Here is a 24575-nt window from a genome sequence, read left to right on the forward strand (position 1 = left end):
GTGGTTTTCCAGCCTGCTTGAAGGTGCCCGTTTCCCCCCCCTCTTCTGAGGAAACGGTGTGTGTTTGCAGGGGATGGAGAGGACACCATGGTTTGAACATAGTGCGCCATGCCCAGGTCACAAACTGCACCCGAGTGACCCAGCAGAAGGCAGGTCCACAGCCCCTTTCCCTCTGTGCCCGGGCTCGGCTATCCCTGAGGAATATGTGGGGAGAAGCTCAAGTATCAGGGAAGCCCATGTTTTTCGGCATGTAAAAAGAGTAATTGCGTGAAAATCCAGTACCTCGAGTAAGAACGGTGTTCATAAAAATTCATTACCTACTTAATGCAGAAGCTTAGGGATTTCCCTGAGCCGGGCCAAATCAAAGTGTTTGTAGCTGAAGTCTTTTTCCATTTGACATTAAAAACCCAGCGTGCCTTGAAGTGCTGGGTTCCAAGTAATGAAGTTTTTGCCTGCCCCAGAATCGCCTTTACTGACTTAAACTGAAAAATGCATCCCCTTTAATTTGTTTTTTTGAATTGATTTCATGTGTCTGTCTTCCATTAGCTTGATGAGAAGAGATAGCAGCAGCATTGTAATAATTGTGCGGCTTTGTCAAGGGGCCTGTGCAGTGTAATTCTTTACATCAGGGATGGAAAGAAACCCCTCCAGCAGTCAGTTTTGGGAAGCATCATCTTGTCTGTGTCCGGGGCTCTCTTAGAAGCATTGCCCGGTGATACGGGCTGGCATCTGAGGCTTTCACATGTGTGAACTCAATTTAAGGCCAGTGGCATCCTGGGCTGCATAGGGAAGAGTGTGGCCAGTAGGTCGAAGGAGGTCATTCTCCCCCTCTACTCTGCACTGGTGAGGCCACACCTGGAATACTGCATCCAGTTTTTGGCTCCCCAGTTCAAGAGGGACAGGGAACTACTGGAGCGGGTCCAGCGTAGGGCAACGAAGATGATTGAGGGACTGGAGCATCTCCCTTATGAGGAAAGGCTGAGAGAGCTGGGACTCTTTAGCCTGGAGAAGAGAAGGCTGAGGGGAGACCTTATTATGGCATACGAGTATCTAAAGGGTGGGTTTAAGGAGGATGGTGCCAGACTCTTTTCATTGGTTCCCAGTGACAGGACAAGGGGCAACGGGCACAAGCTAGAACATAGGAAGTTCCATTCAAACATGAGAAAAAACTTCTTTACGGTGAGGGTGACAGAGCCCTGGAACAGGCTGCCCAGGGAGGGTGTGGAGTCCCCTTCTCTGGAGACTTTCAAGACTCGCCTGGATGCAGCCCTGAGGGATGTGCTCTGGGCAGTCCTGCTTTAGCAGGGGAGTTGGACTAGATGATCTCTAGAGGTCCCTTCCAACTCTGAAAAATTCTGTGATTCTGTGAACTCGTGTGAACTGCCTGCATTCTTGAGCTGTCATTCAGAAGCTTAAGATCTCAAAATGATATCGAGCGCTGGTCACTTTTAAAGCTTTTAAATGCTATTAATGGCTGAGGGGGGAAAAAAAAAGTCTTCTAGCAAAACCACAGTTGGCAATCTTTGGCCTCGTGGGTGGAAGACCACCCAAACCTCTCGTAGCTGGGCTGTGGGGAGCTATGAGTGGCGAAGAGTGATCAGCCTTGACCCGGAGGAGTTTGGTGAGGGGAGACGGGGATGGGGGGGAGAAACAGCCTGCGCAGGGGTTGTGCAAACCGCACAGCTTGAGGGCTACTGTGTGGTTTGCTTGCTGTCAGGCAGCTTCCAACACCACTTCTGCCCCATGGTGCCCTTGTGCACCGGCAGGTTCTTTCTCTGGACCGTCTCCATGGAGGGACCATCAGCTGGGTCGGGTGGAGGTGAGCTGAGTCCTGGCTGTCTCCTTTCCTGCGGGATTTGTCCCGCTGGAGATGGGCTGGGCAGGTTCCGTGATAGGCGGCAACTTGCTCTCGCCGATGCCGCTGAGCGAGCGGGATGCTGACACAGGTGAACGTGGCACGCGAAGAGGTGGACGTGAGAAATCAATACTGTAAAAGGCACATGAGCTGGGCTGAAAGTTTTGCGCATGAGAAGTGAACAGTCCAACAAATGCACTTTTTTGTTCGCTGCCTCAGGAAGTGAGGAAAACAGGATTATGGCTGTTCTGCTGCCTGCAGCACAATGTCCTAAGAGGACATTCCTCTCCTGTTCCCGTTTCTTCGTGTTTCTGAGGAGCCTCTGCCACTCTAAGCTGCAAGAGGAGATGGGATTATAACTTGCAGCTAGAGCAGCAGGCTTTTTTCCCCTGAAGATAGAGTGGGACACTAATGAATTGCTTCTTTTCCGTGACCCACCTCTTACTTCTTATAGGTGAAATGTCAGCAAATCCAGTTGAACCCTCTAATCTTTTTTTTTAAGGCAAAAAAGCCCACTAAACAAACGCCTGGATTTGTTCTTGAACTGAATCTGGAGATAACAGCAAGTTAGCCTCATTCCTCTGATAAACATAGCTAAACTTGCAATTCTCAAGGTACTTTTGTAGGTCAATGGAAACTCTCGGTCTGTCTAAGTTTTGCAGCACAGAGAAGTTGTGTGCTCTCTCCTCCCACTGCCTGCCAGTCAGACGGCAACGCGGGGGGCTGCAGGGGTTTTAGTTCACAATTTGCTGGGTGGGTTTTTTTGTCTCTGTATTTATGATCGTGCACGTAACAGTTGTAAGATACCCCTACGGATCTCGGCGGTGTCTTTGTTTCTTTTTGGGCGTGAGTTAGCATTAGCTTTATCGTTGTCCCAGTAAAGCTCCATTGTGGTGACTCCCTGAATTTGCTGAGCGTCTGGGTGCTGATTGCTTCAGCAGAAGCATCCGCTTTACCAGCAATAAACGTGCTTGCAGGAGCAGCTCTCACCCAGCAAGCACGTTGGCATACTTGGGTATTTTGTCTATGGCCAAATAGCATGATCTACCTCTTGACAGCGCAGCCCGCGTGGAGTATTTCAGCCCCTCTGACACCCTTTCCCTTGCTGCCCTGCACCTGCACCCTCAACAGTCTTTAAACGGCTTTGCTGTAATTAGCCGGCACACCGAACTTCATGTAATTTTTGTGTATAGCACTAATAAGCCAAAAGCGTGAATAGCATCCCCTGTTTGATAGCGCTACTCTAATCGTGTCAAAACATATAGGTAGGAATATCCATGGTAGGGGAGCGCGGGAGATGCCTGTCGTCTTCCAGAAGGAGGGGTTCCTTCTTGTGTTGGCTTCACAATGGGCTTCACAATGGCCCACCTGAAAGCAAACGAGCATTTGAGGGTTGTCTTTTGCCGGGAGCCCGGCTGTCATACTTCTTGTTTAAAATCCCTTAAAGAGCATTTCGTGCCCAGGTTAAAGTCATGAAGGCTGCTGGCAGCCGGCGGGAGGCTGCTGGGACCGGACGTGTTGTTCTGCTTGGGTGGAAGACTTGTTTGGGATCTCCGTGTTGGGAAGTACCTGCCCAGCACAGGGGAGCTGCGTTTCCTCCGCCCCAGTGGGAACGGGTCTGCACAGCCTGAAAATGCTGGGGAGGAGATTGGCTGGGTATCCAGGGCTTTCCTAGTACTGGTATTTCAGATACCTGTGCCTATGACCCAGGGGGGAGCTGTGGATGGAAGAGAAGTTGCCAGTGAGATCTGTATTATAGGAACATTATATAGAAATGAGGGTTTTTTTGGGCGCCTACTTTGGAGAAACTTTGTAAGTGTGCTTGCTCTCTTGGGTCCCTGGCCTGAAACACCATTAGCGGGAGAAGTCCTCAAGGATCTTGGTGTACCTGATGTGCTTGGGAGCTGTGTGAAGGGATGGTGGTAAAAGGACTGTTTGTAAGTGATCTCTCTGCCTTGGGATGAGCTTTGCTCCGTGGGAAGGGGGAGCCACTCTCTTTGAGCAGAAGGACAGCATAAACCCAGCCTTTCTGGCTGCTGTTACTCCTCAGTTGCTTGGAGCAATTCTACTTCTGGTAGCGAATGCTTGGGCTTTTCCATATGGTGCTTTGGAGGTCATTGCGTTTCAGAGTGGGTCGCAGATACGATCTGATCACATCACTGTGATAAACTGCATTTCGGGTAGGATGCTCAAGTAACTTGAAGAGAAATGCTCATTAGAGAGGAAAACGCTGGGTTTTCTGTCTTGAGTTAATGTGGTTTCTGATCCTGCCCTGCTGTCTGTCTTTTTATTTTTGGGGTGTGCAGAGGGAGCCGCATCCCTTTATGGCAGAAGAGGCAGCATTTGCTCCGCATGCAAAGTCCAGGACGCAGGAGAATTATTTTCTAGCCAGGCTGCTAACTGATCCTGCAGCAAGCGAGCTGCCTTTGATCCTTCTGACTGGAGTCATCTTTGTTTGGGGAGAGCTTTCCAAGGCTTGCTCACGGTAATGCAAGGCAGGTTTTCATCCTCGCTGCAACAGCTTTGCAGGAAGGAGCAGCGGCTCTGCCGGGCCCGGCAGCTCTGATCCCGGCGCTGCTAAAAACATCCCGGGGATTTGTGTCTGGTTTACAATTTTGTACAATTTACATCTGTCCAGGAATAAAACTAGCTGATGATTTTCCTGTGTTTGGCCTGTGAGGATGGAAGCTCTTTTCCCTCATTAGTGGCTTTAATAAAGCACATATGGCCGTTCATACAGCGGGTACCAGAAAGCTGTGCTTGTTCTCTGCGTGGCAGACTCGAATCGTTCATGCCCAAGCCCACAGGTTCTCCTCTCCCTTGGACGGTGGACCTGTCTGCCCGCCGTGTCCCTTCTCTCGCATCCCTGGGCTGTACGCCCCTGCCCACCGCCAGGTCTGCTTTCCCATATTCACTGGGGCCGAGATGGCAGGTCAGTTTTCTTTTCCAGTCTCCCCTTTCCTGTTAAGTCAATAAGAGATACTTTACAATTTGTCCATCGTTTTGGGTTTGGGCAACACAGTAATTATGCCCAATGAGCATCATGTACAGCTTGCTGCCTTCTGTCCCTTGCCGGAAGGTTGGTCACGGGAGAGAGAGGATTTTGGAAGAAAAGCCGATAAATCATAAATTCCCTTGCAAGATGAATCGCGAGTTATTACCGCTTTCTCAAACACGTAGCTGCATGCTGTGAAATTGGTGCCGGTCTGTGGCATGCGGGAGGAAAGTCCCTTTCAGTTAACAGGTACCTGCGTGCTCTTCTCTTGCATCTGTCTTTGCCATCAGTTGAATTGCCAACTTACTTGCAGTTTTTCCTGCTTGACCCCTGGAGACTTCACTTACTAGATCCTCACATGCTGGAAACGTGCTCCAGTGCAGAGGTGAGTAGGAGGGGGAGAGTTCTCTTGAACGTGGCAGAAATTTGAATTTATTGGTCCTGTGCCTCTCATATACCTGTCCCCTTTCCAGCGTTTTGCTACAATCTCTGCTATGGAAATAGATTTTGGGGGAAAACTGAACCTTCCTCCTTGAACGCCAGAAGAGGAGCCAGAACTTGCGTGGTTTCCCAGGCTCATTGCTTCCTCTGGGCTCTGTCCTTGTCCTGGCAGCACTTGGCAAACCTGGTGAACCGCAAAGAGTGTTTCTGCGGCTGAGTCTTCAGCCCACATCCGCGTCTTTGCCGATTCAGTCAAAACGAAGATGGGCTGAGACTAGAACCTTGTAGTCTGCCCAGCACGCTGGGAAGTTAGAAGTTAGTTGCATTTTTATCATACTTAATATAAGGGCTTTCTTAAGCACCTGTGCTAGTTGCATGCAGTTGATCTAGGACTGAATCTCAATGAGCAAAGGGCATCTGTAGCGGTTTTTTGGGCTACCAAGCTGAAGACTGTGCAAAGATTCGCATTGTTGGGTTTGGTTTTTTTTTTTGCAACTTCTAATGCTAATACGTCAAAAGTCCTAGAACGACTGCTAGACCTTCACCGCAGCATCGTTCCTTCCACCTTGATCTCTCCTGGCTCATAATCATGAGCTTTCATCAAAGTAGAGTTTGTTTGCAGTTTTCTTTTTCAGTGTAGCTGAAATATAATATATTTGTAACTCTGATATATATATGTGTATACAAACTATACACACACAAATGGAAGTAGAAACATACGTTTCTGCTGCACAGATGCAAGTCTGATATTGACTTGGCTCGGCAATTATGTGCTAAAAGGGTGCTGAATGGGTAAACCCTGAAGAGAGGGGCAGCTCTGTTGTCTGGCGGCTCTTCGCCTGGGACAGGCTGAGCCAGAGAAGTCCCCTGGAGCATCGAGAGGAGTAAGAATTAAGGCAGCAGAGACCAGCAAGATATGTAAGTATGTGTGAGTGCTTTATTTTTAAAACTTCTGTCTCTGCTTTTATCCTCTTAGCCATGTTTTGGCTGAACGGACATGTTCTGGTTACTGGAGGGCGCAGAATTGCGAGGGGAAGGAATCGGTGGCCGATTCTGATCATCCTGGCCAGTAGACGGGGTCTGAGCGTGGCTGGAGAGACCCAGGACGGAGCGTTTCCACCTCGGGAAGTACAAGCGTGCAGTGGTGGGTTGCATGCGTTTCGTTGTTCCTCGCGTGTCTCTGCCCCCTTCTCTCTGCTCCCGGGAGAGGAATCGTTTGAAGTCTGGTTGCTGTGCATCCCTCTGCTGCCTTCAGGGTTTGGTTTGTTCCGAATGCCGCTCGTGCCCATACTGTCCCTAGTTGGTCTGTCTCTTTCGCCAGGAGCTCTGGCTTTTGCGTTAGCACGATTTGCACAACTTAAGCCCTTTCCCCGGCTTTCCTTTCTCTTCATTTCTCATTTGCGCAGGCTGTCCGCTCGAGCGGCTGCTGCCAGCACACCGCAGAAAAACACCAATCTGTTAGAAACCCACCGTAGCATATCAGCAGGAATTCCAGATCTGTTTCTGGGCTGCCTCTTTGTCAGAAGAGCTCAGCCGTGTCTTTGTTCGCTCGCTAGCAAGTCAGAGATGCTGCAGGTTTGTTTGGAGCTTTTCTTATCTTATTTGCTCAATAACCAGGACAGTTGCCCATTGTTTCACTTGCATTTTTAAGTGCCGCAAGGCACAATATCTTCCTGTCGACAAGAATAAGTTAATGCACAGCTCTTAGGCAACAGCCTGGGGAGTGAAAAATTCTGATTGGGGCGGCAAAAAGGAGGAAGGAGCTGAATTTCCCACAGCGATGCAGAACCCCAGACTCAGCCCATTTGTTTGAGCCGTGTGGTTCAGGAGGAGGAACCCGTATCTGGTACTCCGCGCTGCCAGAGACAAAGGCTGGTTGATTTTTGTAAATTGCCGCAGCGGTCATTTAAATCTGGAAGGAATACAGCCCGCAGACGGTTGGCGGTGACTGGGGACGAATGGCGTGTGACCTAAGAGGTGGCGTTTGTCTCTGACTTGAGTAACAAAGAGCCAGCCTGTGCAAGCCAGCAGGATAAATACCCTAATTTCGGCAGTGGCCGGTGTCAGTGCAGCTGTGTGGAGAACTGAGCTGTCACTGGCGACAAAACTTTGTCTGTCTTTTGTGGTGGTGTTGTGAGAGCAATGGCCCGAGGGTGAAAATCAGCAGCCCTGCCTGGGCACCCCTATGGCTGCAACAGCAGCCGCAAGAACGAGGGCACTGGTTCTCACACGCCCAGGAGAGCAAACGCCTTTGATCACTGAAAACTGGGGAGGCAGGAGGGAAAAAAAAAAAAAGTCATGTTTTCTTGGATCAGCCCCCTGCAGAGGCAAAGAAAAGGCTGCCGTACGTTAATGGGCCACTTTCATAAATGTGGGAGTCTCGCGCACGCAGGGTGGCTCAGCCTGTCGGGGCTGATGCAGCTGTCAGCCTGTTTGTCTAGAAAATGCTTTTCTGAAAGGTATGATTATTCTAGACTGTTGAGCAAGTTCTTCTGTGTGAGTGCATTTAAAAAACACCGGCGGTACGTGTGGAAGGAATCAAAATGGAGAGGGAGGGAGGTGACGTTGTCAATAGCCCCGGGGGAGCAGGAGTGGAGGTCGCGCCGTCTTTGGGGAGGCTGCTCCCGGGCCAGTGAGGATGGGAGCAATGGGAGCCACGGGGGCAAATGCATCCCTGCCCGTGCACAGCCATGCTGCGCTACCCCCGAGACACCCTGGCGGGATGCTTTTCGAAAGCCTGGCTTTGGCCTTGGGAAGGGAATCCTACCCCTCCTGCCTCGGGAAGAGGGGGGCCATGCAGAGCCCCCCAGGGCAGTGCTGAGGTCTGGCTCTGCCCTCCGTCAGGTGCGGAGCCCCCTCCTGTGAATGGGGGCAGGAGGAAATTGGCAGCGGGCTCTGGGGAAACCCTTTGTTTGCTCGTGTTATTAGCGAGGAGAGAGGAAGTAATGATTTATTGATGCTTCTGTGATTCTCCTATGCTGGGCTAGAAAAGAAGAAATTCTGTTTCCTGGCTGATATTCGTGGCTCTAATTGAGCTGTAACTTGCTCCCGCAGGGCAGCTCGCCTGCAGGGTGCCGGCCTGTCTCTGATCCAGCACCCCATCAGCCAGACTAGCCAGTGATCGTCAGGGGTCACCGCTCTGCTCTTCCCCTGCCTCTCCGTGTAGCCAGGCTGGTCGTGACAGGCTGTTTATAGAGCCCAGCATTTCTCTGCTGCAGCGTTTTATTTGATGAAACCAGAAATATCTGATAGAGGGAGTGGCGGTCGCTCCTTTTTGGTGTGAGATGCCACGTGAATGTGCCAGAACACCCCTCTGTTTTCACCGTACGTTGGGCAGAAGGTGGTGTCCTATTGATGATGCCTCTCGGCCACCTCCTGGTAGCTGTGCCACCCCACGCCGACCGAGGAGACCCCAGCGCTCGCCGCCTCAGGCTGGGCACGCAGAGCCGCCGCCTTCCACCACCGTCACTGCACCGTCCCTGCCGCCTTCTCCGCCGTCCAGGAGACGCTGGCATGGCTGTGCCACTGGTGAAGGATGTCGGTAAGAGCTAGCGCGCTGCAGCAGCCGCTCGGGGCTCTGCCAGCCCCCACCCCTGCGGTTACCGGCACAGCTTCAGTAAATCCAGCTGGATTCCTGGGCTTTACGTGGTACATCTCCTCTGACAACACGCCATGCAGCCGTGCCCTTTCCATGCACTCCCCTGCATCCGTGTGAGCTGTAGCTTAGTCTGCGATGAGCAGGGTTTCATCTCCGTATCCTGGAACATGGGAGGGGGTAGGGGCTGGATCTGAGCTCGGGGCCCTGTGGGGGCGAGAGTGGGCTGCTGAGCGCCGATCTCTCCCGCCTGAGCTCAAAGGCTCTGCTCCGTTTCTGTGGTGCCGGTTTGTGACCTCTCTCTTCCTGGCCGTAGAGCCCTGTGCGTCCAGGATTGCCCCCCGGTGTGTGAGGAGGTGGGGACAGGCGCCGCCTGGCCCTGCTGCTCAGGGTCTCTGCCTGCCTGCATCCTCGGGAGCATCCTCGGGAGCAGGTGCTGGATGCAGGCAGGAACACCCTGCCAGCACTGCGGAGTGACTGGTCTCCCTAAACTGCATGGGGAGAACGGCGAGGCACGTGCGTTATCCCGAATTGCTCATCCCTCGAGTCCTAGGGAGAAGGCGATTGTAGGTGAGACAGCGGCAAACCTGACTTTCACCCCCGCACAATCCACGCTCCTTTTAACTGCATCGTGCTTTTTTGTCCATCCTCTTCAAACAAAGCAATGCCATTTTGGTTAGCCCGGGAAGTGTACCTGTCCGTTCTAATCACACGATTTATCCACAATACCGATTTCTATTTTTTAAGTTTATGACTATAGTGCAGGGGGTCCCCAATGCTGGGTGTCCTACAAACCCCGAATGCGAGGCGGCCCCTGTGCTGAAGACCCAAGGGAGGAGGAGATGATTTACGAGCAGCATCAACAATGTCATAAAGTGCAAGTGGCAAGTTATTGCTGCCTTTTTTTTATTCCAGCCCTTTTGACAGGGCCCTGCTAATAGAGGGTTTGGGAGCCGAAACAAAGGAAAGAGCACAGCAGCTAAAAGCCGGTTGTCACAGCACTGCTGCATTAGTGTGAAAATGCCACGTTTTATCAGAAAAGAAGCGCCCTCTCCATGACAAATGGCATCGCGCAGCGAGTCGTGGCTCCAGCCTGTGGATTCCTGTGGGCTGTGGAAGGTGTCGATGTGCTCTTTGGAAGAGGGCAGAGACGCCGAGCCCTTCCGCAGGATCCAGCGCTCTGTGCTGCGATCTTCCCTGGGAAGATCAGACTGAGAGAGGTGGAAACCCACACGGGTGAAGGGCTGGGGAGGGTGGGAGAAGGCAGCGCGAAGGGGTGCCTCTCGTGGAGGGGGTTTGGAGGGGGTGGTGGTGGATGTGGGGGACCAGGGAGTACACCACGGCGGGCGTTCAGAGGCTGTAGCAGGAGCTGTGTTGAATTTTGGGGTGGGAGCAGCATGAAGGCGGGCAGGCTGTGCAGGGGGCAGGGGTCTCCAGTGCTCGCAGCAGCACGGGCACTCCCATTCTGGAGCGCTGGAGACTTCTGCGCTGCTCCCCTTCCCTAGAGGAAACGTGCAGCTTGCTGTAATTTTCCCTTATCTTCGCAGAAAATTAGGCACATTCTCCGAGATAACTTGCTGTTCCTTCCAATTCTCCTTTAAACGTGTTCAAGTGAGCTTTGCTCCACTTCCTTACTTAGATCTGTAGTTAGAGGTGGTGAAACGCTCCCTGGGTCATACGGGGCTGCTTGGGGGCTTCGTGCCAAAGCTGCGTTCTGAGTGTTGGTTTTGTCTTTGATCTGATACTTCAACAAATTTGGCAGATGTATTTTAACACACCAGCTTTTATTTTTTTAAAGTTCTCCCCAGTTGCTTTCTTCCCTCTCTCTCTTTCTTGGGAAAACAAACCATCAAGAAAACCTCCTAAATTTTTCTTTTTCAAAGCTGAGCATGGCAGAAGGGGCCTCTCATCCCCACCTTGTTTAGAGGTTGGGTTTTCTTCCCCCCACAGTCTGCAGTTGCTGTTAATTCACATTTGGTTTAGTAATTAATCAGGATATAAATAATACATAGCGTGTTATCAGAAAACTGCATGCCAGTGCTATGGAGGCAGGTACTTTCGGCCCCGGCGGGGAGGGCTTGCCTTCTGCTGCTCGGCAGCCCCCTAAGGCCAATTAAAGTGCATTCTTGATGAGATTCCAGCCACTCCTTGGCTGGAGAAATGGTTGCTGTGATGCAGGGAGGGGGCAAAGCAAGGGAAGATGAAGGGGGGTTTTAGCCTTCAAACAGCTGCAGTGAGCGCTGGAGTCCAAGCGTTGCCCTTATCTCCTGCCCCCTCCCTCCCCGCCGCCTGCTCGGGCTGCGGCTGCCGGTGGTGGTACCGAAGGGATGGTGCAGACCTGTAGGTCTGTTGGACCCAGGGCAAAGACTCGGTAGCACGTCCTTTGCCTTTAGCTTTAGTCCTGTAGGTCTTTTCTTCCGAAGGCATGTCAACTGTTGATAAACAAAGCCTTGAAGAATGTCCCAAGTGTGGAAACCTGCTTTGCCTTCCCTTCGCCACAGCTCTCCCAGCCTCCTGCCGAAGCCCCGGGGAACGATGAGCTTTGGTATTTCTTGCTCTAAGGCTGGTGTTTATTTCAGCTGCAGTAACCAGTCCTAAACTGGCTGGCAGGAGGAATAAATGTTGCCATGACAGTTTGGGTGGAGATTTGGAAAAGGCGCTCCAAGTTGCAAAACAAGTATAAAAACCATCAAGGAAAAAAAGCAAGTAAAAACGTGAACCCAGAGCCAACAGACTGTGAAGGCCGCCAGATTTTGACTTGGTCTGTGACATTCACAACTGTGTATTTGGCCCGTAGCAGGGCAGCGAGAGCAGAAAGAATTGAGCTTGGGATAAGCTGGGCTTTGCAGTGGGATCTCGAAACCTCCCTGCATCAGGCTGAATGTTCCGGGCTGCTGCGTGGTCCTGAAGCTCTGCCCCACGTTCCTGTCATGATCGCTGGACTTTGGTGCTCGCAGCAGCGACTTTGTTTTCCAACCATAAACCTTGAAAGGGCACACTCAGTTTGAAGCACGGCTTCAAAAGTTTCCTTTGGAGGAAGGAGGGAAAAGTGAGATGGTGCTAAGATGGAGTTCTGGCTCTGGGAGCTCTTTGTTGGCCATGTGGCTCGTGCAGTGCCTGCTACGTGGGTTTCCCGTACTGGGGGCTCTGCTACAGAAGAACCGCAGTTGAAGCAGCACAGTAACGTGTGGGATGTTGTGTTTCTCAGGTGCTGGAGCAAGATGTGGTTCTCCAGTCTATTGACCGTGCTATCGAGGCTGTGCACAACGCGGCCATGAAGAATGGGGGAAAGTACAACCTGGAGCAGAGAGATGTCCTCCAGTAAGTACGACGGGCGTCTGGGAGAGCTGGCAGGTGGAGGGTGGTCAGTGTGTGGTGCTGGTGTCTTTTTTTTTTTTTTTTTTTTTTTTTAATTCTTGGGGATGAAGTTGGACATGGTTGAGTTCAGTCCCTGTGCTGCAGAGTGCCGATGTGCTCAGAGAGCTTCCCCGTGTTTGAGCTGGCTGGTGCAGCTCCTCCTGTCAACCGTGTCCCGCAAAGCGGTGCTTCGGTCTCCCCCTCTGTCCCCGTGCGTGTAAAGAGGAGGGGACTCTCAGCCACCCTGTAGGCTTAAAGGAGAAATCCAGAACCTCTCCAAATGCATTTTTTCCTCTTTATCAGCTGGGAATCGTAGAGGTTGTTGGCATGTGGCACGAGGTCCTTAGTATGTTCTCAATAATTGCTTGTGAGGAGAATTTTTGTTTTTCTCTGACACCTCACATTCTGCGCCGAGGCACGCTGGTTTAATCTCAGCTGAACAGTGATTCTAAAGTGCAGGCAGTTTCTGAAGCTTGCAATGCAATATGTGATTCTCCCTCGAGGAAGAGGCATTTTTCTCCAGCGAGCTGATGAATAAATCATGGGCTCTTGCAAGGCCTCTTCCTTCCTCCCCCAGAAGTGCTTCCTTAGTTGTTAATGAAACTGGAGTTGGAATTCAGAGTAACGTAACCCATTTTGGTATATATAGCCCAAATGCAATAAATCATTTAAATATATCATTTAAATGCTGCAGCACAGTCACTCCCTTCCTTTAGCTTTGCTGTTCCTGACGTTATCATTCCGTTTCAGAAAACTAATCCATCATCGGAAGGAGACCATGTCCCGCAAAGGTCACTCTCCCACCCCGCAGGGGATGGTTATGACACAGTCCTCCAGCGATCACCACCTGGATGTGGCACGGCAGCCCAACGGGGTCTGCCGGACGGGATACGAGAGACATCACAGTCTTCCAAACACCGAGTTCGAGGAGGAGGATGAAGGTCCCTATCAGGTAACAGAGGCTGGACGCTTTCTAGGTTCCCCCTTTGGTGATATGACATCACTCTCCTGTTCATTAAAACACCTTTGCAGCTGAAGTCACAAATCAAGTGTTTGTGCTGCTTACCTGGAATTACTGCAGTGTAAATTGATGCTGTCTCTATCTAAGGAGTCTGGAACAGTCCCTCTGCCATTTATACTTGTGGTGCTTTTTATGATCCTTGAGGGCCCATGGTTTCATGGAGACACACGAGATCCTCTCTAGATTGAGTGACTGTCTCTTGACAACTTTCTGAAAGAGTTGCAAGCTCCCCAGAGAATACTTTCAAAACCAGTTTTGACATGTGCAGCAGAACTCCCTCTGAGCACTCAGCACTGCTTTGTGTTTCCCCCTTGTTAAATCTGCAGGAGACCTTGGGTCCTTAAGTATCTGCTATGGCTGCCTATTTTTACTACTCAAAACGCAAAAAACCCAAAGATCCTGCTTTGTCTGGATGTTCCTTGTCATGACGTATTAAAGGTAAATTGCAGGAAATATGATGTAGAGCAGATTCTTTGTTATCACAAGTGTCAGACAGTTCCAAGGTTACTGTGCGGCGCCAGCGAGGCTTCAAAGAAGTAGCCCAGGACGGATGCAGCGGTTGTTGGGGATGAATGATGTGGCCGATTACACTGTGTGGGAATAGCTGGGTGTTAGCGCTAAAGGCGCCAAGCAAGGATGAGCATGGAGATATTTATTTTTTTTCTCCTACAGATGAACACGTGCACTGTAGTTTTTCTTCATCTGTCTGGGATAAGTGTTTGGAGGCAGTGTTTATAAGGTACTGATACGCTGTCACTCCTAGCAGATGAGGCTTGTTTTACGCTTGAAGAATTGTGAGTCTGCAGAGATGAAAGGTAGACCTGGCTCATGCAGAACACGGCAATCCCTACAAACCCTGTTTTTCTCCTCGGTATTCATTTTCTTTTCTGGGCAGCCAAACCAGCTGCGTTCTCAAGCCCGTGCGTTACGGGCTAAGCGAATGGAGCACCTTGCGGCCCGTTCTCCCTGCCGATTCCCCGTCTTCATCTGGTCTGCGGTTTGGTCACTTGCCAGGTTCCTCGCCTGACAGAGAACTGTTTCTGTCTGGGTGGCAGTGAGGATGCAGTCGAAGGGCTTCCAGCTTTGCCCTGTGCTGAAAGGGCTCCTTGAGACTTTTAACAGCTCGGTTGAGGGAGTTCCTGTGTGCTTTGAAAGCGGAGGAAGCAGCATTGCTTTCTTCCACTGGTTGTGCAGCTGCCTGAAGGGAGACCTACAGAAACCTAAACTTTCTCACTAACTCTGGAGAAGCAGAGGTCTTGGGACGTGCTTTTTCACTCCTTTGGATTTTCGAGTGTGCTCAGTGTTTGCATCTGAAAACTTCAGCAAAATTTGAAGTGCAAATTTCCTGTCGGTGGCTTTGCTTCCCAAGGGCTGAACTGACTGAAGGACTTGCTGGTGGCACCCACGCTGGGCCTCTCGTCAGCTCCTCCGTAGCTAGCGTGAGGTGGGAAGCTGGGGCAGTGATGTACCAGCTGCCGAGCGGGGAGGTTGGGCTCTCGGAGTATTTTAGTCAGCCTGCTGCATCTGTGAATGCTCAGTGGGCTTGTAGTGCTCATCTCCAGAAGCCTCTGCTGTAGACCCGTGTGTCTGGCTTGGCAGCGTTTGCCTGGAGGAGGTGGTGGGTGGGGGGTTGTTGTTTGGTTTTTTTTGTTTGTTTGGGTTTTGTTAGGGTTTTTTTTTTTTTGTTTGTTTAAAGGTTCCTACTATACTAGCATAATTCCCAGGAGTTAGTGTTGAAGGAGTGGTGGTGGTCTGTGCTGGGAATGGGATGGGAGTGTTCTGGTTGAGTCAGCTCTTGTCCCAAGCAGCGCCGGGAGCAGAGCCTCTGCTAGCAGTCCCTGCAAAATGGAAAAGGAAGGGAAGCACATGTGTAAAATCCATGGATTTGGGGAAGTTCACAGCCCCCTTGTAGAGGCCTGGAGAAAGGAAGGCTTTTAACACGTGTGTAGGTGTTTCTCTGTGGACCCTGGACAATGTCCCTCCTCTTCTCCCCTCTGGACAGGAGGGATCTCAGAGGCAAGGACTCCTGCGTGGTCACCTTCCCCGTGGCAGCTGGACAGAGGATGTGTTCTCCCCTTCCCTCCCCTTCCCTTGGTGGGGTTTGGTGTTGTACATCCTCCTTCTGGCCCCATGCAGTGGCTGGGATGTGGGGTGGAGGGAGGGGATGGCCATCGGTTACCCCTTGCGACTCAGGCAGGCACCAGCACGGGGAAATTTGTGTGATGCTTCATGTTCTCGCCGCTTGGACTGCAGTGTGTGGGCATCTAAATGAGGTTGGCAGGGCTCTGGGCTAACATTAGGTGTACATCTATTAATTTAAGCACTAGTCCGTAATAGCTGTGTTAAACTTGCGTGGTAAATTTGGAATGGCTAATGAAGCCATGGAAATATTCCAGAATGGCCCAGCCCTAGCTGTCTCCAAATAATGTCACGCTGCTTCTCTAAGCTCTGAGCCTGCCTGTCTGCTAAATCCCACTGCTTCTGTAATCGTGGCCGTGCCGTGCCAAGCGGCTCCGACTCGTGCTGTTAGCTCCAGCGCTCCGCAGAGAGGGCTCTGCTTTTAGCACAGCTGAGCTTTCTGGATTTGGGACCAGCCGTCCAACCACGCGATGCAGAGACCCCTCCTGATCCGCTTGGCCTCTCTCAGCTGTGCGGTCTCTTTTCGGACCGGCACGGATCATTTTTGAAGCTGTAATGCAAGTATCATATAGCGTTTTACCCAGAGAACAATGTGGGATGGATTGACAAGAGCAGAAGAGCTCAGGCTGGGCGTCTGCAGCAGTATCTCGTACTAATCCACAGGCTAAAGGCGCTTGTTTAGAAGCGACTTGTTATGTGACATAGTAAAAGGTTGTATGCATTAGGTGTTGGGTGGGAGAAAGGGACCAAGAGGTCCCTTTTTAAAAGTCTTTGTAAGCTGTGCGGGCTGCTGTGCCTTCACTTGTCTGGTGGGCTCCAGACACGGGCTGTGAGCGCCGTATTGTCAGCTTTTGGCATCGAGCCTTGAAAATTTAAGGTGGCTCCCGTAGGTGTCTTATTTCTAGGAATATCTTTGCTCCCATTTCAGAGGAGGTTTCTGCCCTTCCTGGATCCAGGGGGGGGCGGGGGGAAAAGTATATTATTTTTTTTTTTTTTTTTTTGTTCTCCTTGTTCTGAGCTATTTAAAATGGAGATCCTTCAGGAGCCTGTCTCAGATTTTCGCTGCGGCGCCTGGCATTCCTCTGTGCCCTGCGCGGCGTTATGGGGCTGTTCAGCACTGACAGGTCACAGAAAAACATCTCCTCCATGGCTAAACAAACCTGGAAAATTGGCACAGTGTGATGGCCCGAGTGTCACTGTAGATTCCAGCTGGCTTCAACCTGGGCTACCTGAGACATTTAGTCCATCACCTCCTCTCCCTTCCCGTGCTGCCCTGGGCGGTTTTGCTGCAGGCAGCGATTGCAATATCCCATAAAAACAGGGAAGTGTGGCAATTCAGAGCCCACTGCCTGCAAGAGTCCTAAGAGACCCTGAACCGAGTCTCCTGACCCTGAGCTCCTGGGATGCGAGGAACAGAGTATTGGTGCAACGTGCTCCCACCTCGCTTGGCCACGGTGTTCAGCCGCATCTTACTGATCAGAGGTTAACCCTGAGGTTACACCTCCCCGCAGTGGTCCTGGGTGAAAGTGACGTCGGTGATCATGGTGTTTGGATCCGAAAGTAGGAATCTGGGTCTGGGGCTCGTACGCTGCTGGCTCGGTGCTCCCAGCAGAGGAGACTTACAGGAGAAACCCCCCATGGGAAGAGTTAATGCAACTCCCTGGCAAAAGCTTTTCCCAGCGGGTCTCGCTCTAGGTAGCGTAGCATTGCACAGAAGGTCTAGCCCTATTTTCTCCCTGCATGAGCAGAAATAGCTCTGAAAGCATGGAAAAGGCATTTACATGTCTCCAGTCCTTGGCTTTGTCTTTCTGCAAGGGTATTTGTAGCTGATGTAATGGATCTCTCCAGAAGAGTGTCTAAATACGCGCTCTGTTTGCAGCCTCTGCGGAGCTATTGAGAGTAATGTGGAGTCATGGTGAGTGTGTGGGATTGCGTTTGGAATAAAGGAGGAGTAAATGCTTGACAGGTCTACACGACGTGTGTGCTGTGTGCTGCTGAACACAGCAATTAAACAAGGGCTGCTTTGCCTGTCACAGGGAGGGGATGAAGCAGGCTTGAGTCCTGCTTTGTTCTTCTAGGAAGCCGCCTATTAATATCTGTCCTCTTGAGAAAACTTACCCGAACGATGAGAGAGATGTAAGGACAAACCTACACGCACACGCAAGAAAGAAGGTTTCGTAACAGAGAATGTCTTTATTGTCAACCTCCTTTGATTGCTCTGAAATCTTTCCTTATAGATCCCACCACAGCCCCGGCGTGCTGCTCCTGTCACCCCCCCACCTCCAGAGAAACGCAAGAATGCACAGATTGCTGCTCCTATTAAAAGTAAGGACAAACTGCTTTCCAGATCTTGGGCGTGAAACAGACACTGGGCAATATAAGTCAGGGTACCCCGATACTTTTTCTTTGTGCTTAGAAGGGCATCCTTATATATATATATATCCTAAATTCCAATAGGTTTTATATCCTTTTATATATGTGTGTGTGTGTGTGTGTGTGTGTATATATCTCTGTCTTAAATTTCTGTAGGTTTTAATGGTCACGATAATGAGCTGGCGGCCAGTGCTCCTTCATGTCCCCTCTGATCCAGGAGGGCCTGGGCAGCCTGGCACCTGTGGAGGGATGCCAGGTACGGCATCCTCCTGGTCCTCCGGTGCTGGTGGCCCTGGGAAACGTGGTGCTTTCCGAGGAGCAAACTCTCTGCCTGCTCACGTGGCTAACATGGCCAGCACACAGCCTTGGTGATTTAAGATCCTTGTGGGTGTTCTTTCTCCCACAGACAGCGTGGCCATCTCCCAGAAAGGCAGAGGGAGTTTTCCCTGGCATGCAGAGCGTGGTGGTTCACCAGGGGGAGCTCACCGGTAGTGCTTTTTGGACAAGGTCAAGTCTGCTTTTGGCTCCCGGTCTGTCGGGTGCTTTCTTTGTACAGTGCTTGGATGAGATTTCCAGAAAATTGGTGGCTCGTGTCTGTAAGGAGTGGAAATAAATACCGGGGCACGGCCATGCATATGCTGCCCAGAGGCAGGGGAGCTGCTGGTCATGAGCACTTCAGAGCAGAGCAGGACCATGGGGCCAAGGCAGGAGCTTCTCTGTCCCTTCTGCCCCTCTGCTCCGCTCTGGTGAGACCCCACCTGGAGTTACTGCATCCAGCTCTGGAGCCCTCAGCACAAGAAGGACATGAGACTGTTGGAACGAGTCCATTGGAGGGTCACAAAGATGATCCGAGGGCTGGAGCCCCTCTGCTGTGAGGACAGGCTGAGAGAGCTGGGGTTGTTCCGCCTGGAGAAGAGAAGGCTCCAGGGAGACCTTAGAGCCCCTTCCAGTCCCTAAAGGACCTACAGGAAAGCTGGGGAGGGACTCTTGATCAGGGAGTAGAGTGATAGGATGAGGGGAAATGGTTTTAAACTGAAAGAGGGGAGACTTAGATTAGATATTAGAAAGAAATTCTTTACTGTGAGGGTGGTGAGCCCCTGGCCCAGGTTGCCCAGGGAAGTTGTGGCTGTCCCATCCCTGGAGGTGTCCAAGGCCAGGCTGGATGAGGCTTTGAGCAGCCTGGTCTGGTGGGAGGTGTCCCTGCCCATGGCTCCCAAGACCAACGGGGCAGGAAGGGCTGGAGTTGCCCGCTGAGGTGCAGCGGAGGCGTTTCACACGTCTGTCCCAATGGCCCTTCCTTTGGTGGGGGAAACTGCCTTCCCTGAGAGCTGGGCTGCTTCTCTTCCAGCACTAACATCAGCTGCTCTCGTGAAGCCCTAGATGAACGTAGCCCAGCGTTTGCCCAAGTAACTGTTTTTCGTAGTCATGGAAGGACTTGGATACATTTCTGCCCCCTAGAAATGAATGGATAAGGCTTAGCAAAAATATATATTAGAACACGTTAAAGGAAAGAAAAATCTTAACACCTCTTTACTTGTAGTGGATTTTTTCCCTTGGAAGGTGGGACAGCTAACGCTGCTAGAGCTAGTCAAAACTAGGGGTGGGGGGAGAAATACAGTAGAGCAGGTAACGTGGGGGCTTGTGAAAGCGGTACCTGCCGGCAGGGCTGCAGGGCTCCCGGTCGAATGTCGGGGAGTGCTGAAAGGGAGAGACCAGAGGTGTTGTCAGCCAGATGTTTCCTTCACCGTGGTGTGTGCACCGTGGTGAGCTGTCAGTGAGGTTCATGCAAGGGGGAGACGTGGGCTGAAGCCTTTCGTGTCCTGCAGTTCTCGGGCACCATCATACAAAAGTGAGAGCTGAGATCCTGAACGCAGAAAAAGGCCCTCCCTAAGCCAGGGGGAAAAGACTTTTCTGTCCCTTAGTCCTGTCCCCCCCTCCCTCTCTTCCCCTGCATGAAACACTAAGCCCTTTGAAGGGTATTCATCTCAATAGGGTGGTTTTCCCCTTTCTGAAGAGGTGATTGTGCGGGAATGCTCCAGAGAGAACCGTTACAATTTTGCTTTGAGATAAGTGAGGCAGGAAGAGGAGTTAAACTGCTCTGGTCGCATGCACAATGAGCCTTTTAATGGACTTCACTGTAGTAATTTGTGTGGTGGTTTTTTGTTTTTTTTTTTTTTTTCCTTTGATGCTGTTGCTAAGGCATTTTTAATTGTTCCCTTTCAGACGCTGTTGAAATTATCCCTGGGTCAGCTTCTAGTGCCTCCTCTATGAGCACGACGTCCCTGGATACCTTGTACACCGCTTCTTCCGCGTCAGAGACTGCTCTCCCGACGGCCACCTCCAGCCCTGCCAACACCCCACCCCCTGTCCCAAGCCGGAGCGTCCACACCACCATCACGCGCAATTTGGACACCGGCTCTGTGACCCACTCCCGCTATGGGACTTCCCCAAAAGATGGGGCCAGCAAATCCCCCCAGACCAAGAGGGCTGCCCCGGCACCGCCAGCTGAAGTGGGGACCCAAAGGTCCCACACGGTGGATGGGGAGAAGACTGCTCAGGTGAAGAAGGCTGCCCCAGTGCCACCTGCAAGCCTGGATGCCTTCAACTCCCTCTGCCTGGAGGATAAGAAGGCAGCTGTGGCAGAGCCAGTGCCAGCAGAACCCAGTGGGCTGGTGGCATCCGTGCCCAAGACAATAGGTGCCGAACTGATCGAGCTGGTGCGCAGGAACACCCACCTCAGCTACGAGCTGTCCCGCGTGGCCATTGGCGTGGTCATCGGCCACATCCAGACCTCCGTCCCAGCAACCAGCAGCATCATGGAGCAGATTCTCATCTCCGTGGTGGAGAGTAAGGTAACATGCTCAGGGCTGGGCCAGGGGGCTGCTGCAAACCACCTCCTAGTGTTGGGCAGAGGGTGTTATGAGCTCTCCTAACATTTGGGATGAGAAGTGCAGGGAAATCCCAAAGGAAAGGGGAGAGATGGGTTACCCATGGGGTTAATGTCTAGCCAAGGGAACCAGGGGTTTAAACCGGGTCTGGGTACTGATAGCAGGGATGTGGAAAACAGGTGAGTTTGTTCTGCAAATGAGCTGCAGATGTATGACATGACCTTGATTTTTGGAGCTGGGTGTGAGATGTGAAACCAGCTGAGAGGGTCCTTGGTGCTGGGAAGCACTGGTAGGCTGTGGTGCGGGGGTGGGTGTCTCAGATGAGACTGTGGTTTGGGGAGGGGGGTGGTGAGATGGACGGCAGTGAATTGAACCACATGAGCACGTCAGGTGGGAGATGACAACCTTCCAGGTCCCAGGGACAGCCCCGGTGACAAAGCAGCGGTGGGAATGGATGCGGCAGGATCTGAGGTACGCTAGGGAAGGTCTGATGTGAGTTGGTGACCGCTGATAGGGGAAGCTCCCGGAGAACCATTGTGGCAGCTATGGTTCTTTCGGAGAAAGAAATGAACAGTGACTTTTTAAAGAGGTATTTTCTGTTATAAACAGGACAAATACAAGCTGAGGAAAATGGAGCCTTCGCAATAAGTGCTTCTGTATAAAACCTTTCATAAAACAATGCGTTGTATAAACTTGTTTTCTTCTGTGGTGCTGCGTGTCCTCTGTGTGGATTCAGCGTACCTATGCATACTGTAAATCCGCACGCGTTCTTGTCTCTTTTGACAACGGAGCACCTGAAACTTCTATATGTCTGCCCTGGTCTTTCGTCAAAGTGACGAAAACTAGGTTTCTGTAGGCGCAAACCTCTCTATTCCATAACACGCCTCAGACCTGCTTTTTTTTTCCTAAAAGACTGTGGAAGAGTAGGTTTTCAGCCACCGGAGGAAGAGCGTTATCTTGAGCTTGTTCTAAATAAACCTTATGCCAAAACGATCGTCTATTCCTCCTTTCTCTGCTCCAGGTACACAGGGAGGGAAATGAAAGGATGCTTCTTGCAGCAGCCATCGAAATGGTGAAGTGCACCTGGGCAGCCCTCCGCTTGAGCTGGAGGGATAATAAATTTCATCTCCCACTTGCTAAATACAGCCCTGAGGAGTACGCTTCATACAAACATCTAAGATTGGAGTTCCATTGCTAATGGCAAGATTATAATGAACTGTTTGGAGGCATTTGAATATGGAAAACTAATGACATTCAAATTTTAGATCAAATTGTAATCTGGTTAACTGTCTGCACTGAATAGAGGGTCCTGTAAGCAATCATGAGGTCTCAGTTTGTGGCCATAACCCAACGGTTAATTGCTTCCTACTTCAATAACAATACCGTGTCAATGTGCGATCTAGATTCAGCAAAAAAAAATAAAATTAGCTGTTTCAGGCAAACGTTCTGGCTCTGAATTGCACGCTAAGGAGTTCGGTTTTCTGTTATTTGCACCTTGGACAAAATTTGAGTATTGCTTTTTATCTTTAATACTTGTTCTCAGGATACAATAAGCTTAATTCCACAGAAGTGGAATTTAGTGCCAGGTTTCTGCGGAGGGGATTTGAAAACCTCAATTTCATGGCCATTGCTGCAGACTGGCCTGAAAAAGATGGGAAGAAATTCTGATGCTGGTGCAGGGACGAGTATGGATCTGATATGTTATACTCGTAGCTGATATGTTATCTGTCATCTAGGACATCTGTGGGACTTAAAAATGCCCAGTATTGCATGGAGACACAGCAGAAGGTCCTGTCCCATCTTGTAGTGCCTCATCGTACCGATCTTGAGCGGTGCGGCTTTCAGAAGGAGAGCCTGGGTGGGCTTGCGCAGTGCCCGGGTGCGAACGTTGTGGTTGTGTGTGGTTTTTCCTCCCTGTCCCGCGCAGATGTAGCTCTGCTGCCAGGTGGAGGCCTGGTGCCAGGCGGGGTTGTTCGCCTGGCGTGGAGAGCCAGCTCTAACAGCTGGAAGGGCAGTCGCGTGTGGTTGTGGGGTGGCTGCACTGCTGTAGCTTCACTAGCGGAGTTTAAATCGTTATTGTTGACTTTGTGTTGTTCGTTACACCAAATCGTTCCACGATCTCAGGGGTGTAATTGTTGCTGAGTCGTCAGTTCTAGGTCAAGGGCTTTTTTTTTTTTTTTTCCTTTAATTTGTAATTTCTGAAATCCCTCTACACCCCAATCCATGCAAATACGTGGTCAGTTCTTTTGTGTGTTTTTCCAGGTTTTTCTTCCACTTCCTTAAACAGAGCGAGAGACCAGCTTTGGTTTAAAGCTTTGCTCTGCTCATAGCAGATATCATACCTGCTTCAACCTTTTGTATCGTGTTCTTTAATTAGTTATATCCTTTCTGTTCCTATTCCAGTCTTGATTTGAAGTCAGATCGCTGGTTTACTAAATCAATTCCAGAATCCATTACCTCGCTCCTATCCCCAGTGCTTTCTGAAGGTTGAATTCCGGTGGCACCTTCCCTCTTATTTACCTTGCTGGTCCTCCAGCGTGGAGTCTGCCCAGGCACGTGTTTTCAAGAGAACAAAAGACCCTTCTGCTGGGACAGCGTCCTGCTCCTGCTTGTAGAGAGGTAACATGAGGCTACGCGGGGGAAACAGCAAAGACGAGGAGGGTGCTGAGGTGCTCACACCTTAGGAAAGATGCTCCAGAGGTACCATGCTACTTGGGGAAGCCTGATCTGCAGGAGCAACCGTGCTGAGTTGGCTTCCCTGTGTCAGGGTTTGGCCTGGCCTTGGAAATGGCTCCTCTTCTTGTTCTTGAGCCGGTTCCTGATGAGTGCCAGGGTGGCTGTGCAAGATGCGCAAAGGGAAATTAAACCCCTTTTCAAAGGCATTGCTGCAGTGACCGCCTAAACTGGAACTGGCTTTCATGGGAACTCGTTTGAAATTTGGATGTAACTAAAGATAATATAGTTGCCGCCTGGTTTTCAAGCATCTAGAGGATCACTCGGATTAGTACGTATTGGTGATATGCGATGGCCTTCAGCTCTGCTGAATTATCTCCTGTCTGAGAGGAGGGGGTAGTACCGTAGACATCTTATCTAGAGAGGTCAATTTGAGGATTTATTAATCTGAGTGTGAGGCAAGCAAAATTGCCTAATACGCAAGCTAGCTACGCCTTGAGAGGGAGCGCTTAGAAATCACTTATCTGCTTTTTATTGAATTAGCATTGCTGTGTTGCATTCGTGACTCAGACCCATCTCTGGTTGCCTTAAATTTAAGCTTGAAAACTGCTGACAAAGGTGTGTAATTCAGGTCGGTTTTATACATCCGCCCAGGCTGTTGGGTGGGGTCGAACGGTTCTTGGATGTGTTGGAGATGGAGGAACAAGTTAGGAAGCTGGTGTGGGAGGTGATGTATGTCTGGAGGGGGTTTCCTTTGTAGTGCTGGGCTGTGACCTGCTCTCAGCTGCACATCACCAGCGCCTGGTGGCCACCTGTTGTCCCCAACGAGCCCTGACAAACCTTGTGGCTGATGTGGCTGAGCTCCCTCTCCTTCCCCCGAATCCACGTGGGCTGCCGCTTGCCTGCGGTTCCCGTTCGTTCATTGATTCGGCTTTGCTTGGAGGAGACTTGCTTTTGACAAGACACAAACGCGGCTCTGGGGCTCAGCTTTTCCCTGCGGGCGCTTTGTCCCTCTGCTGGGCTGGGACAATGGGAAGGTCAGCAGGGCCAGCGCTTTCAAGGCCAAGGCCTTGGCTGGGCTGTTGGCGTGCCTCTGTAGGGCTCCTCCTTAGTGAAATACTGTAACAAAAGTGAATCTGGAGGGTGGGAGGAATGCATTAGTGCTTAGGCAAGCCCTTTGCTCGCTGATTGCTAGAGGAGCCTTTGTGAAGGTGTGCGCCAGAGTCTTCACACGCAGC

General features: G+C 51.1%; 1 protein-coding gene across 5 annotated transcripts in view; it reads left to right on the top strand.

Moving 5' to 3' along the window:
- Positions 1–24575, top strand: part of NCKIPSD (NCK interacting protein with SH3 domain) — a 54991-nt gene that overhangs the window by 10875 nt on the left and 19541 nt on the right. For 2 of the 5 annotated variants that reach the window (XM_054216150.1, XM_054216151.1), the window contains exons 2-5: positions 12095–12207; positions 12994–13195; positions 17641–17728; positions 20000–20628. In XM_054216150.1, coding sequence (XP_054072125.1) covers positions 12095–12207; positions 12994–13195; positions 17641–17728; positions 20000–20628 — 1032 coding nt within the window. Of the gene's footprint in view, positions 1–6267; positions 6436–6481; positions 6867–12094; positions 12208–12993; positions 13196–17640; positions 17729–19999; positions 20629–24575 lie in introns of those variants that run through there. The other 3 variants (XM_054216153.1, XM_054216148.1, XM_054216149.1) reach the window with 3 other exon arrangements.

The sequence above is a fragment of the Rissa tridactyla genome, chromosome 10 (assembly GCF_028500815.1).
Source record: "Rissa tridactyla isolate bRisTri1 chromosome 10, bRisTri1.patW.cur.20221130, whole genome shotgun sequence".
In the NCBI taxonomy this organism is placed as follows: domain Eukaryota; kingdom Metazoa; phylum Chordata; class Aves; order Charadriiformes; family Laridae; genus Rissa; species Rissa tridactyla.